This window comes from Poecilia latipinna, unplaced genomic scaffold (assembly GCF_001443285.1).
Source record: "Poecilia latipinna isolate Pla-1442-1.1 unplaced genomic scaffold, P_latipinna-1.0 Scaffold4777, whole genome shotgun sequence".
Classification (NCBI taxonomy): Eukaryota; Metazoa; Chordata; class Actinopteri; order Cyprinodontiformes; family Poeciliidae; genus Poecilia; species Poecilia latipinna.
This window is the reverse complement of record NW_015117393.1, coordinates 4,602-18,628: the sequence shown is the minus strand read 5'-3', so window position 1 is coordinate 18,628 and position 14,027 is coordinate 4,602. Positions and strand designations below refer to the sequence as shown.

The 14,027-nt window shown below is 44.4% G+C and overlaps 1 protein-coding gene across 1 annotated transcript; it reads right to left on the bottom strand.

Annotated features, from left to right (window-relative positions):
• Positions 1–3,476: 3,476 nt before the first annotated feature.
• Positions 3,477–13,647, bottom strand: LOC106943010 (origin recognition complex subunit 1-like). Its single transcript, XM_015026355.1, has 17 exons — positions 13,414–13,647; positions 12,534–12,661; positions 12,279–12,451; positions 10,498–10,888; positions 10,171–10,426; positions 9,089–9,145; positions 8,666–8,752; positions 8,379–8,577; positions 8,199–8,305; positions 7,847–7,948; positions 7,148–7,319; positions 6,291–6,398; positions 5,341–5,490; positions 4,775–4,894; positions 4,546–4,700; positions 4,381–4,468; positions 3,477–3,808 (listed from the first exon to the last, which is right to left on the bottom strand). Exons 1-17 carry the CDS (start codon positions 13,506–13,508, stop codon positions 3,614–3,616), a joined length of 2,583 nt encoding a protein of 860 aa, XP_014881841.1. The 5' UTR covers positions 13,509–13,647; the 3' UTR covers positions 3,477–3,613.
• Between the last annotated feature and the right edge of the window lie 380 nt (positions 13,648–14,027).

Here is a 14,027-nt window from a genome sequence, read left to right as displayed (position 1 = left end):
AGCTGAAATGTGAAATGCTGTACAAATAAACTTGATTAACTGATTAAAAATATTTGATCAATGATCTGGGACAGGGGTCCTAAATCAAGTTGGGGGTCCGTGCTCCATCTCTCCATCAGTTTGGGGGCCCAGGCTGAAAAACCAAAACCAGAACTTTCTGGTATCAACTCCACCTGCCATGTTTGGATGAAGAAAAATGAGTAAAATCCCAAGAACGGCTTCCAGAAGGACAAAAACATATGTGCTGTTTTCAGTGGGTTGGATTATTTTAATGGTGTCTAACAGCTAATCCAGGATCCTACTGCCAGAAACCTACAGTAGGAGGTCTGGTGGTCATGCAGACCTTCCAGGTAATCAGAAATCTCCTTATTTTAATGGAAAAGCAGCTGTATTTGGTTTAGTTCTCCTCCGCTCTGGAACTACGAGCCTAAAAAGGTGTTGCAAAAATGATTGGACTATTCAAATCTGGACTGAAATCTGGACTCAAACACTAAAAAAAAAAAAAAAAAGCTACTCGAGGATGGAAGAACAAAATGACGGGAGAATGGTAAAACAAAGAAGCTTATAAACAAACATGTTGCGTCGATGAGAAGTTTAAAAATCGCCCAATAGTGTCCGAAACATAAAGTGCAGGCAGTGGCAAATGTTGCTTTATTCATCATCATCATTTATCATTTATTCATCATCATTCATCCATTCATGCCTTCATTTAAATGCCCAATTCTTATTGGTTAGCTGTCATCACTGAGGCCTGGCCCCAAAAACAGCATTGGGTCTCTTTCTTGACAAGCAGCTCTCCCAACCACTGAGTGGCGGATCCACATCCACTCCAGCCCCTGTGGTGCGTAACCAGAATAAAACGCAGCACAAGGGAAGTGCGCGGAGCGGCGGCAGCGTCAAAACTGGGTAAGCGTTTTCAGGATTATTTATCTAACATTTTGTCTAAAATGATGGAAACCAGACGATAACTTCCCCAGAGGGAGACAGTTTTCATGCCGTGTCTATCAGATCTAGTGTCAGTGAAAGTTATTTTTGTTGCTCCGAGTTCGCAGTGGAGGAATGAAGGTGGATGAAGGTCCAGGTCCAGCTTCCGAGGCGGACACCCACCCGAAGCTGGCTGGCTGGGTGTCCGCCTACGGAGCCTGGTCGCTGGAAGAGCCTGGCCGCTGGAAGAGCCTGGTCAGTCTCCGATTGCGGATAAAATGCGGGATATCCGTGAAAATGTGAGGAAAACCGGCGCAGAGGGGCGGAAGGAGGCATTATGACATGTCGGAGTGTTTATCTTCATGTATGAAGTTAATTCAGACTCAGACCAACGAGAGAGGAGTTCACACTGCCAACCCCGCGCCTTTCTGAGCCTCTTCCAACTTGGAAGAAGCTCAGAAACGGAGACCAGAGGGATTTCTGAAACAACCTGGAAGTGGGTGGAGCCATCATGACAAACCCACTTCACGTGTTGAACGTAAATAAAACAACATGGCGTTATAAAAAAAAAAACGGTGTGAGCGAACAAATCTACAACAGAGTTTGGTAGAAACTAGTTACATTTATTCAATTACATTTTAAAAAATGTACTTTTAGGAGTATTTTTACTTTTACTTGTATAAAAAAAAGTTTTTGTTTGTTTGTATTTCATGCACTTTTTGATTTTATCATGTTTGTTTTTCTCCCAGTTCAGCTTCTCACTGTGGATAGAAGATCCAGAAATTTTACTCAAGTAAGGTTAACAATACTTTATATTAATGTTACTTATGAAAAGCTGAAAATTAAAGTGCAATAAAACTACTTTTAAAACAAAATAATGAAGTAATTGTGAAAATGTAGCTTTGGTTATTTCATAACCAAGATTTGGAGATAGATTTGAATGAAAACATAAATATTGTGGCATCTGAAGACTATTTTTTTGTCATATTTAATTTTTTTATATTAAACAAAATATTTCCTTTTTGATGTGTGTTTAAACCTTCACTGAGTTAAAGCCTTATTGGCAGTAAAGTGCTGCTGATGTGAACGTTTGAACTTTTGTAAGTCTCAGATTTGTCAGGATTTTTTCGGCTCCTTGTGTTTCAGGATGGATCCTCTGAGATGCCTCCAGGCAGTGGGTTCAAAGGTCAGACAGGTGGATCAGCTGTACCCTGATGGAGTAGCTCAGGGGAACCTGTGGGAGACTCCAGGTGTGACTCCGCTCTGCTCCTCCGTCTCTCCTCCTCCTCCATCCGGATGTTTGGTCTGCTTCCAGGAAACGGCTTATGCTGTTTGCAACAACGTGACCTCTGACCTTATCATGGAGGGAGACGGCATAACGATACCGATCAGGGAGAGCGGTGAGATGAATTTACTAAACTTCAATCTGGGATTAGAATTAGCCTGTAACTCTAATCCCAGATTACTAATCTGTTTGCAGGATGTCCCGTCTTCATGGAACCTGGTGAGTTTCTCAGCCTGATAAAATCACATTTCTGGTTATTTAAACATCAGATGTTGGTGTTGATTCAACTCCAGGTGAAAAACTCCTGAACACAAACTCAACTGGTTTTCCTGCAGCGTCGTCTGAGGATCTCTGGTGGCTGATCTTCATTCCCTTCATCATCATCATCATCATCGGTGTTCTGGTTTACCGAAAGAGGAAAGGAATCTATAGGCCTAGCAGAAATGCAGGTTTGTGTCGTAATGAAGGATTATTCTGGTTTATTCCTCCCTAATGGGAGGTTGGTCACCATGACAACGTGTGCTAAAAACAGTTTGGCTAACTAGAAAGCGCTAATGATAAAAATGAATTCACTAATGCTAAAATGATTTACCAGCATCAAGCAGAAGTTAATGCTAAAGCACTATGCCAACATATTTACCAAAAACTAAAACTTTACACCAACTTGGTATTAAGCAGAAGCTAATTAAACTATCAACATGTATTTAGAAGCTAATCTGCTTTAGCAATCTGGTAGTTAGTGGAAGCTAACGCCATGTGCTAAAAGTTTTCAGTTAGCAAAAATGGTAAACCTAAAATTAGCTTTGCTATTGGCGCATTAGCAGGTTTGTTCAGTCATGAAAGAATGTAGAAATTTAAACAGAAAATTATAAAAAGGTCTGGATCTTTGTTCCCAGCATTTAAGATGCATTTTTTCCATTTATTTGTGTTTTTAACGTTCCTGTTCACAGAGCGGAGGAACCCGACGCTGCTGCAGAGGGAAACCTGAAGCTTTACCTCCACACTCCATAACTGGATGTTTTTATTGGCTTAATAAATTAAACATTTTAAAATTTGTGTGTTTAAATCCTGCTTTGTTTCCAACAAGTTCTTACAAAATTTAAAAAGATTTCAGGAGAAAACATCGACTTTCAGCTAAATCATAAATCCAACAGAGGAAATCAAATGAAGGTAAAAATATTTTTATATTCTGCTTAAAACAATTAGAGACTCGGTTTAATTACAATAACAGGTTTGATCAATAAATAAGTCACACTAAAAGTTTTCTTTAAAGGTTTTTATTGCATAATTAAGACAGAAAACATTAAAGTACTTTGAGAACAGAAAACATTTAAAACCAGGGATGAACCACAGCTAAAACAGAAACGGCTTTAAGACAGAGCTTCCTCCTCCTCCTCCTCTTCGTCAGTCGGCCTTCAGGGCGAAGAGCACGTCGTCCTGGCTCACGTTGAGCCAGAGCCTCTGCAGGACCCCCAGGCGGCTGGGCTCCAGCAGCAGCAGCCTGCAGGCTCCCAGGCGCCGACACACGGCCAGGCCCTCCGACACGCCGACGGGCTGCAGGCCCTCCACCCGACACAGAGCCTGGTGCTGCACCAGCACCTGGCAGACCGCGCGCAGGGAAAAGCCAGACAAGCTGAAGGTTAGCAACGCCTGGAACCGGCATCAATGCATAATGGTTTTATTATCATAAATATTTTAATCATGACTCGCTACATGAGAGCATTTAAATGACATCGGTGGTTGATGAATGTGTGAAATTCCTCTCATGGTTTCACTCGGTGTGAGAGCCGCTTTCTGTGTCGGCCATCTTTCAGGCCAAAGATGGCCGACACAGAAGAGCAACAAAACTTCTGCGGTTTTGTTGCTGATGTTGCTCCTTTCTGCTCGGAGCAGAAAGAATAAAAACTTCCAGGCTGACGACTCCGAACACGGAGCCAAAAGTACCGTGAGAATGTTTCATCTGATGATCAATAATTACCCAATAACTGATCGATTTATACATTTAGTTTGGATGAATGGATGAACAGACGGTTTCAGTCGTGTACAGGAGATTTGATTCTTCTGAACAGTTCTAGGACTCGAGTCTCGGTGGGAACTGTTCTTTGTTCTAATTCTCTGCTCACTGGTTCTGTTTGGTCCGGCTCTGACCAATGTGTGACCTCTGACCTCACCTGTTGGAAGGTGGCCTCCTCCAGTCCCAGCCTCCTGAACTCTGCGATGACGGCTCGTAGAAACAGCTGCTCCTGCGTCGACGCGCTCCTGGAAACAAACATGGCGGTCCGTCAGCGGGCCGCTCCTTGAAGCTCCGCCCACCGCCGTTCCACCGGGACGCTCACCTGATGGCGGCGACGTACGGCGAGGAGAACATCTCGTCCAGCGCCTGCATCACGTGGCTCATCCCCACCAGCCCCGCCGCTGAGCGCTCGCAGATCTCCGTCGCCCGCCGGCAGATGTCCAGGCACCTGCGGGCGTCGCCCGACAGCGCCGCCACCTGGTGGAGGAGAGCAGCGCTGAGCCGGCCGGTTCCCATGGAAACCAGAAACAGGTCGGGGAGGGGAGGCTTACCTTCCTGGAGACGAGCTGCAGCGCGTCGTCCTCGAAGGCCTTCAGCTTGTTGAGGCGAGACGTGACGATCTGCTGCAGCTGCTTGAAGGAGTACGGCTGGAAGGACATCCGGGTCAGACCCTGGAGGTCAGAGGTCAGAGGTCAACCAACTCGACTACATCTGTTTGCAGCAATAATTTTGTTTGAGGAGCTTTTGCTTTGAAGAAACTATTTTATTAAAATCTTCCAAATGAGACGAAACGTTTTGCTGCACAAAAATTTGACCATTTTTATTTGAAGGTGAAGCTGATGAAACTTACACTAATCTAAAAATATCATCCAAAAATAATAAACTGTCTTTGTTCCATTCTTGCACTGAGCTTGAGGGCCACATTAATTCATTTACAGGGCCAGAAGTGGCCCCCGACCCACCCTTTGGGCACCGCTGCAGTAAACTAAGCTGGAAGTCTCAGGAAACATAAAATAGGTGAAGTAATCTTTACATTAAGGTTCTGGTTCTCCATGTTCTCCAGACACCAGAGTTCCTCCTGGTGTCATCATGACCTTTGACCTCAGTGTTTGCTCACCAGCCTGCTGGCCACGCGGTTGATGAGGATCCGCTCCGGCAGGTCCATGGTGTTGGCGATGGCCAGCACCACCAGGCGGGCGTGGCGCCGCGTCGGCCAGTCGAACAGGTTGTACATCACGTTCTGCTTCCTGGTCCAAAGCAGGTCCAGCTGCACAGACAGACAGACGGGTCGCCGTGGCAACAGGCCGGCCAATCAACGCTTTATGGTAGAGACGGCTTAGGAAAGCTGCTGCCATGAACAAACTGTCAGTTTGAATAAAATTCAGAACGTTTTCATCTCTGACTGAAATTTTATGTTTTTGTTCTTTGTACTTGTTGCTTTAATGATGAGTAGGCCGACTGATGAAGAGGAGGAGGAGGAAGCTCAGTTTAAAGACATTATTCTGAATAAACAAACAGAACTCTAAGAACTGCTTTGTAGGACCGCTGTGACCTCTGCAGGGGCGGCGACCCCCAGTTGAAGACCTGTTTTAATCTTCGGTCTGGACTCTGATTGGTCAAACCCAAACCTGCCGGGGTATGAATACTTTTGGATGAACCACAGCGAACCATCAGGGTTTTTTATTTCTGCAGACGAACAGAAACGCTTCCTGGTTCTGTGTTGAGCCCACATCACCATCCCTCCACCGCCGTGCTGCACAGCTAAAACCAGTTTCCGTCGGGTTTGAACCTGGACTTTGTTACGGATCACAGCTGAATGCGAACCCCCCCACAGAGACCACCGGGTTTTTATTCAGGTCGGCGTTTCGCTGAGTTCATCTCTGGAACCACAAACCAACAAATCTGAGGGGCAGGAAATGAGGTCACGCTTTGGAGAACAAGCAGAAGATTCTGGCTGCTATTTTTAACTTTTAAATCTGCTGATGATTTTATTCAGAACCAAGACTTCGACTTTTTTTTAATCAAATCTGAACTGATGAGGATTAAATGACGACGCTGCTTGCCCACCTCGTCCACCAGCAGCACGGTCGTTTCCTTCCTCGGCGCCGGATTGCTGAACCTTTTCTCCAGCAGCGCGGCGGCGTGGTCAGCCGTGGCTTTCTGACCCGTCAGCTTCTGCACAGAAACGTTTTGTTTACCCGATAAATCTGATTTATCGGGTTTTAATGTGCCGAGTCACCAGATTAATGATCAGTAACAGGATGTTTGTTTGAAAAAAACCAGAAAAAAGAGGAAGGAATCAGTGTGATAGGAGGTGCACTATAAGGAAGGATAACACAGAATATCCTGGTATACTGTTGGGCTTCATGTACTTTAAAAACTGCAGCTCAAATATTCATGGAAGGTTAAGTGGAAGGAAAAAGTGTGAAAAATGTGCATCATTAACTGAGATAATAATATACAATCTGACATTTTCTAGAATATTATTGAAGCTCATCTACCTGAAAACATGCAGATTAAAAATTGTATTTATAGAAAGTTGAGTGGAAGGAAAAGTTGTGGCAGAAAAAGGTCCACCTGAGATTTCTGTTAGTTTTAATTAATTACATTTTTTAAATCTAATTTTCTTAGATGTTAAGTTTTAGGTTTTTATTTTCAGAATCATCAAAACAACAAGATAAAGGCTTGAAATATTTGATGATATTCACCAGATCAGATTTGGTAATAAATTAAGAAACTAAAACTAATAAGAAAAAGGAAGCGGCTCTTTAAAGGAACAAATTTTTAGAACTAAACCAATGAAAAAATAAAAATGTGGGTCCTTTAATTCCCAAACTGAAATGGAAACATGACCCGGTCAGTCAGAGGACAGGCTGGTAGTTAGGCGGGTCAGTGAGCCTATTGGTCGGTTTTCAGCCAATCACCTGCAGGATCTGGGCGTAGGCCTGGTGGGGGTCGGTCATCTTCATCCCGTTGATCTGGATGAAGACGAACGGCGGGATCTCGTCCTGCTCAGCGGCGTGCTGCAGGCAGCGCATCACTTCCTGCACCGTGGCTGTCTTCCCCGTCCCCGGCACGCCGGACACGTACATGCACCTGAGGAAGAGCAGCAGGTCAGTCTGAGGGCTCCCCCTGGTGGCAGATCGAGGAACTGCAGCAACTCAAACAGGATATTTCTGGTTCGGCTTTGGCTCCAACAACAAATTATTAAAAACAAGAAAAACCTAAAAATATTAAGATATTAGAATAGTTACAAAGAGACGTCCAGGTTGTTGACTATTAGGAGCAGCATAAGACATAAATATTTCATATTATTGTAAGAATAAAGTCACAATATTAGCAGCACGAAGCTATGAGGAGAAGAAAGTCATGTAAATATAAAAAAGTCTAAATTTGTAGATTCAGCTGTTTGAACAAATAAAAAGTTCTGGTTCTGATAATTAGATGCTGATGTTAAAGCAAAGCATGACGTCACAAGATGCTCCACGTTCCTCAGTTTTCATGGAGGAGTTCGTAACACTGCCACTTTATTCTCCTCATTTAAAACAGATCTTTTCTCCAGGCTGAGTTCCAGGAACCTCAGAACTGAAGGGCTGAACGTTTTGGGTCAGAACCGTCCTCACCCTCCGGTACCGTCCAGGACCTTGCTCTCCACGAAGCTGTAGATGTCCTGGAACTCCTGCTCCCTGCAGGGCAGCGACTCCGGCACGGCCGACACGTGGAGCCTGAAGGGAGCAAAGAAGAAACAGCTGCAGGACGGATCCAGTCGGGTCGCCTGGCCCGAAACCGGGAACTTTGTTACATTAAGCTCCAACTGAACCAGAACCGGACTCTAAAAACCAGGAGAGACTGTTCCGTCTGTTGATTGGTCAGATGAGTCTGGGGGCGGGACAACCAGATGGAAATACAGGAAGTAGTTCTCACCCAGTTCTGGTTCTGACCCAGTTCTGGTTCTGACCCAGTTCTGGTTCTCACCTGGCTCTGGCCTCCTCCAGGATGTTGCCGGGGCGACGGGCCGGCTGGGCCCGGTTCGGGATGCTGGGCGTGGCGTGGCGGTGGCTCCGCGGTGTGATTGGACCGGCCTGCAGAACCAGAACCGAGGAGCTCAGAACCATAAAAACCGCTGTCAGGTGTCGTCGCCATGGCGACACTCACCTTCCTAGGCGTCTTCCTCGGCGATCGGGTTTTCTGCTTCGTATGAGAGGAAGAGGAGCGGCGGCTCTTCTTCGCCGCCAACTCTTCATCCTCCTTCTCCTCCTCCTCTTCGTCGCTGCTCTGCAGCTCCTTCCTGGAGGGAACAAACTCCTCCTCTTCCTCGTCTTCATCAGAGCTCAGCCGGCCGTCCAGAAGGTTCCTGAAGGAGAAACATCAGAACCGCTAGAGATCGGACCCACGGGTCGGAGGGAGGTTCTGGTTCTGGTTCTGGTCGGGTCGGCGCTCACAGCTGCTTCCTGATCCGAGACGACACCTTCAGAGCCGACTTCCTCCTGGAGACCCTGAGGGCGCCGTTCTCCTCCTCCTCCTCGTCTCTGAGGGACACGTCGACCCGACGGGTCAGAGGTCAGGCAGCAAACAGAACCGGGTCCAAACAGAACCGGGTTCAAAAACTTATATTTGGTAAAAGCAGCTTAAAAAAATCTGAGATCTTTTAAATTAAATGTTCATTTTTATTCATTTTCATAACTGAATACTTTTAAAATATAATAAATATAATATATAATAAAATATAATATAAATATATTTTAATCAAATGGGCCAATATGTCATCCAGGTGGTTCATTTATTTTACTTTGGATAGGCCGTTTAGGCTGATTCACCAGGAAAATGTTTTTTACTGATTGAAACTGAAAAGTAAAAATACTCACAGAACCTCCAGAACTGGTTCCGTCCCAGTCTGGACCTCCTTCCTCCTGCTGCTGGTTCTGCTGGGAACACAGAGAAGGTCAAAGGTCGTCTCTGGTTCTGAGGTCCAGAATCACCACGACCCCTCAGTGACCCAGGACTCAAACTCCCAGCAGCCCCTGCTTCAGAGCTGAAGTTTTCCACCGTCACCAGGTGACCTAAACGCAACCCGGCGATGCGTTCAGTGACTCACGTCTCCCTGCAGGTGGCGTGGTTTCTCCCTGGAGCGACCAGCTGGGGACTGAGAGGAACCAGCTGGTTCTGAACTGGTTCTGACAAACTGGAAACATCTCCAGTCCATTTAATAACCGTTTGGTTTCTGAAGATTTAATTTTCATGTTTCCGTAAATCAGAGTGATGTCAGAAAGTTGAGGGCGGCCATTTTGTTGGAGAAGTTTGTTTTAAAACTTTCATTTTTTTGGACTTTGAATTCAGGTTTTTATTTTTTCAATTATGAGAATGAAGTCAAAGCATTTCAACGTTAAGATTGTATTTTATGAGTATTTCAACACAAAAAATAAAAACTAAATGTTGATCATCTTAAGTTTCATTCTGATATAAGTTTTAGAAATAAAATGAATCTTTTATTAAATCCTCATCAAATTATCCTCAGCAGTGAACGAACTGAGCTTCACATCACATCCTGACAAACTTTATTCCTTATAGTTGTGAAACGTTAATTTCTGGAAAAATCTCACGTTTTTCTGCTAATATTATGAATTTATTCTTGTAGTTAAATAAAAATTAAGGCCTTAATAATAAAATCATTAAACTCAAAGAAACTTTCTGTCGTTTGTAATTAATGTTTTTTAGAAAGTGAGAAAATCACAGGATGTGGAACAAAAAACCTGATATTTTATTTTTATGCCTCATGGCTCTGACCCTAATCTAAACCGTTTCTTCGTTACCATGGTGACGGCTGAGCCCGGCGAAACGTCGCTGCAGGTTTTTCTGCGTTGTTTGTTGCAAAATTTAACAAATTTCACTGGAAATCATTAAAATGAGAATTTCCTCGTCTGGTTTGTGTTAGAGGTTGACCTCTGACCTGCTGGGGTCGTCTCCAGCCGGCGGACTGTCCATCTCGCTCTGGGACTCCCGGCGGCGGGAGGAGCGTGGCGTCAGGGGGACGTCGTCACGGCGACAGGGTTTCCTGTTGGTCCTGCGGAGGGGGGTGAGGCTGTGGGTGATGCGGGGGGGGAGGGAGGGGGACGCCCCGGTGGCAGACCGCGCCCCCGCCTCTAGCTCCGCCTCCAGCTGCTGCTGCAGGACGTCGTCTCTGAGCGCCGCCGGCTCGTCCGGACCTGAGGACACAGAGAGCTGCGATTGGCCGGTTTCACTTCCTGGTTGATGAAGACAAGCGATGAAGACTCACTGCTGAGCTGCAGCTTCTTGCGGACGCCGGGCGTCCTCTGGGTGGCGCTGCGCCGCTTGGCGCTGAGGCATTTGGAGGCCGACAGTTTGGTGAGGGAGTGCAGCGACTCGGCCTCGGCGCCGGGCTTCCTGCTGCTCGCTGGCGTTGCCGTGGCGCCACGCATCACGGCGGGGTCCGGGGCGGGGAGGCCGCGGCGGCCCCCGGGGCCCCGGGCCGCCGCGGGGGGCGAGCGGGGCGGGGAGAGAGGGATGGAGGGGTGGGAGGGACGGGGAGCGTCCAGCAGAGACGGGTCGACGGGTCGGAAGGTTCTGGAATCCCAGGACAGTTTGACGTAGAAAGTGTCTCCGTCCTCAGAGACGGGGAATGGAGCGGCGACATCCAGGTGCCTCACCTGCAGGGGGAGGGGCTTCAGAGGTCAAAAGGTCAACAACCAGATCACAGGATTTAAAACGACCGAAAATATAAAAATGATGAAAATAAAAATAACCTGATAGAGTCAAAGACTGGAGCGAAGAATGGAAATTTATTAAAACTATGCAAAATAATACAAATTATTATGTATTATTTATATTTATTAACTACATTATTTATTAGATAAATATATATATTATTAATACTTAAATTATTATTAATAGGAACACAAATATAAATAGGAGATAAGAATTATAGAACTAACAAAATAGGAATAAATACATTTAATTAATTAAAATAAGAATTATGTAAATAATACAAATAATAAATACAAAGAATTAAATAGGAGAATGAAAAAGATTTAAAAGAAATAAAAAATGCACCAACTCTCATTAAATGTTTTTGTATAAAACTGTGAGCGTATTTTTATCTAAGAAAACTATTTTTTATATTTGTCATGGAATTAATTTATTTAACAAGAGTCTGGATGGGAAGAAATAAGAAACGCAGACTGACCCTCCGTCTGTCGGTCTTCTCTGACTAACGGAGGGTCAGAGCGGAGAGGCCTGATTGGACAATAGGTGTGAATCCCTGATTGTTGGGTATCAGGGATTCTGTGGAGCCCAACACTGACGGTCTGGCATCTGACTAATGTTAAGGTCAGGAGGCTGGTCTCAGATCAGATCTACGTATGAACGGCCCCGTCTGTGAGAGCAGCTCGACCAATCTCATGATAAGATCACGCAGAAACAATCTAAAGCAGAAGAGGGGTGAGATTTTCCATTACATGTTCTATTTGCGACGGAAAATGATAAAATATTTAACAAAATAAAACAATAAAATGTGAAGCTTCAGAATCAGAAAAAACGTTTTTAATGAAAATAAGAAAAATAAAACATACAAACAGTCAGTTTGGTTTAACATAATCAACTATTCATTTAAAAATCTTTAAACAAAAAACTCGACTTTTTTAAAGTAATTTATCTGATTCTTCAGACATATTTGATCCATTTGTTTAATATTTGATTTTTAAAATTTGCTCTCAAATTGATGAATATTTTTTGTAAATATGTTGGTAATAAGAGTTGAGTATTTTAAACATAACTTGCAGAATATAATCATCCACCAACTATTGAAATATCATTAATTTGAAGTTGAAGAATTGATTTATTGGATCTCTGTTGTTTTTCCTCTAATTATTTTTATGTTTGCACATATTTCCTGTTTTGTGTTTTAACTGTATCTTTACATTTAGTTGATTATGTTAAAGTAAATTTACATTTGAGAGAAAAGTTGATTATTTTTTCATTCAAACGTTTAGTTAAAGCCAACATGTGTATTTTAGAGTGTAGCTGAACAGCGTTGGTCACCTGAACGGGTCGGAGGACGGACTCGGCGTTGACCTCGTCCTCACAGCTGCGACCTTCATAGAGGAAGACTTCCTGTGGGTGAGGGACTCTGCCCAGCAGCTGCAGTTTGCTCGGCGGCACTTCGGACACCCGGACGAACCACTGGACCACGGCCTTCTTCTGCACGCCGCTCTCTGGAACAGCAGCAGGTCAAAGGTCAGCTCGCTCTGACCCAGAGTCAGCTGGTTTAGTTTAAATCTGGTTCCTGGAACCGACCGTCTGCGAACAGCCGCAGAACTCTGGCGACGTACGGGTTGTCGTCATCATCGCCCTCAATCAGGATGTGCTGCCCGGCGCTGATGACGGTGGTCTGAGGGAGACCCTCCACCCTGATGGAGAGGGAGCTGGAGACGAAAAGGAAAACAGAAAAAAACAAAGGTTACACTGATAAAAATTATTTATAGTTGGTCAATATTATGGCCTGAAGAAGTTAGCTGTTTACACAGTGCTGCATTCAGATATATTCATGGAAAATTAAGTGGAAGGAAAAAAGAAAACAGGAAATAAATTAAAGTAAATGTTGCGTTTCACATAGAAAATCAAGGCCTCGTAGCCTCGTAGTGGAGAGGCTGAGAACCTAAACCTGTCTGAGGTCCAGTTTGATGTTTCAGGAGAACCGAGTCATTGGCTGCTGTTTGGGTCCAACAGGTTGGATCAAGTCTGAACTCTGTGGACCCATCTGTAAGAAGATCTGCTTTCATTTTCCATCTGGACTTGACTCATAAATGTTGCCTTCATAATACTCAAGGCAGCAGTTATCCTTCCACACAACTTTCCAGCAGTATATTTGGACACAGCTTCCTGAAGAGTTTCTTTGGAGGCCTCCATTCCCTGTGAAGAGGCTCAGTAACTGTCTAATAATCTTAATTTTTCGGTCTCGTAATATTTAGCCATAATCACTGAAATTATTGAAATGCATGTATAGTTAATAAGCATAAAGTAAATAGTTGACATTAACAACTGAAATAAATCAACTTTTCATGGCATCTTAATCTCCTAAAAAGATGCAAAGATGTATTTTATTGCTACCAGGTGATAAAATCGCCCAGAAGTCAGATAAAAGCGGTTATTAAACGCGCTGCTCGGTTCTTCTCACCCATATTCAGAAGTTTTTAGTTTTCTGTTGAAGCCGATTGGAGCTCCGCGCCATTCATAGATCCGTTTGACTCTCAGCCTGGTAAAATACTTCATCCTGTCGGTCCTGCTGGCGGCTCGGAACCGGAGCGGGAAGATTAAAACCGTCCTTCTGCTCGGTCCGGGAGGAAACCTGGACTCTCCCTGTACTTTTATTAAAAACCAGCTTCAGTTAGAGGCTCGGGGGAAGTGAGGTGAAACGTCACAGAAGTTCGCGGGAAAATATCCCAGCCGCTCGGTTTTAAACAGCGCCCCTACCGGAGAACGCATGCATCTACTCCCATAGTGCAGCGGCTTTGGCGGAGGAGTCACGTGATCATTCTGTGTTCCGAACACCTAAATGTTCAAGGAAATCCCTCCGCTACTGATAGGTTTCTATTTGTTCTCTCTAATAGTACACCTTCATTTACTAATTGCATTTTGTGTTTATTTGCTTTTGACTATTTAAATTGGTTTGATGTTAATGCAAAAAACAGGAAATCAGGAAAGGTGCAAACACGTTTATACACTATTCACAGTCGTGTTATGATTATGCATTATAACAATATGGTAGAGATGCAGTATGCTGGTATTGTA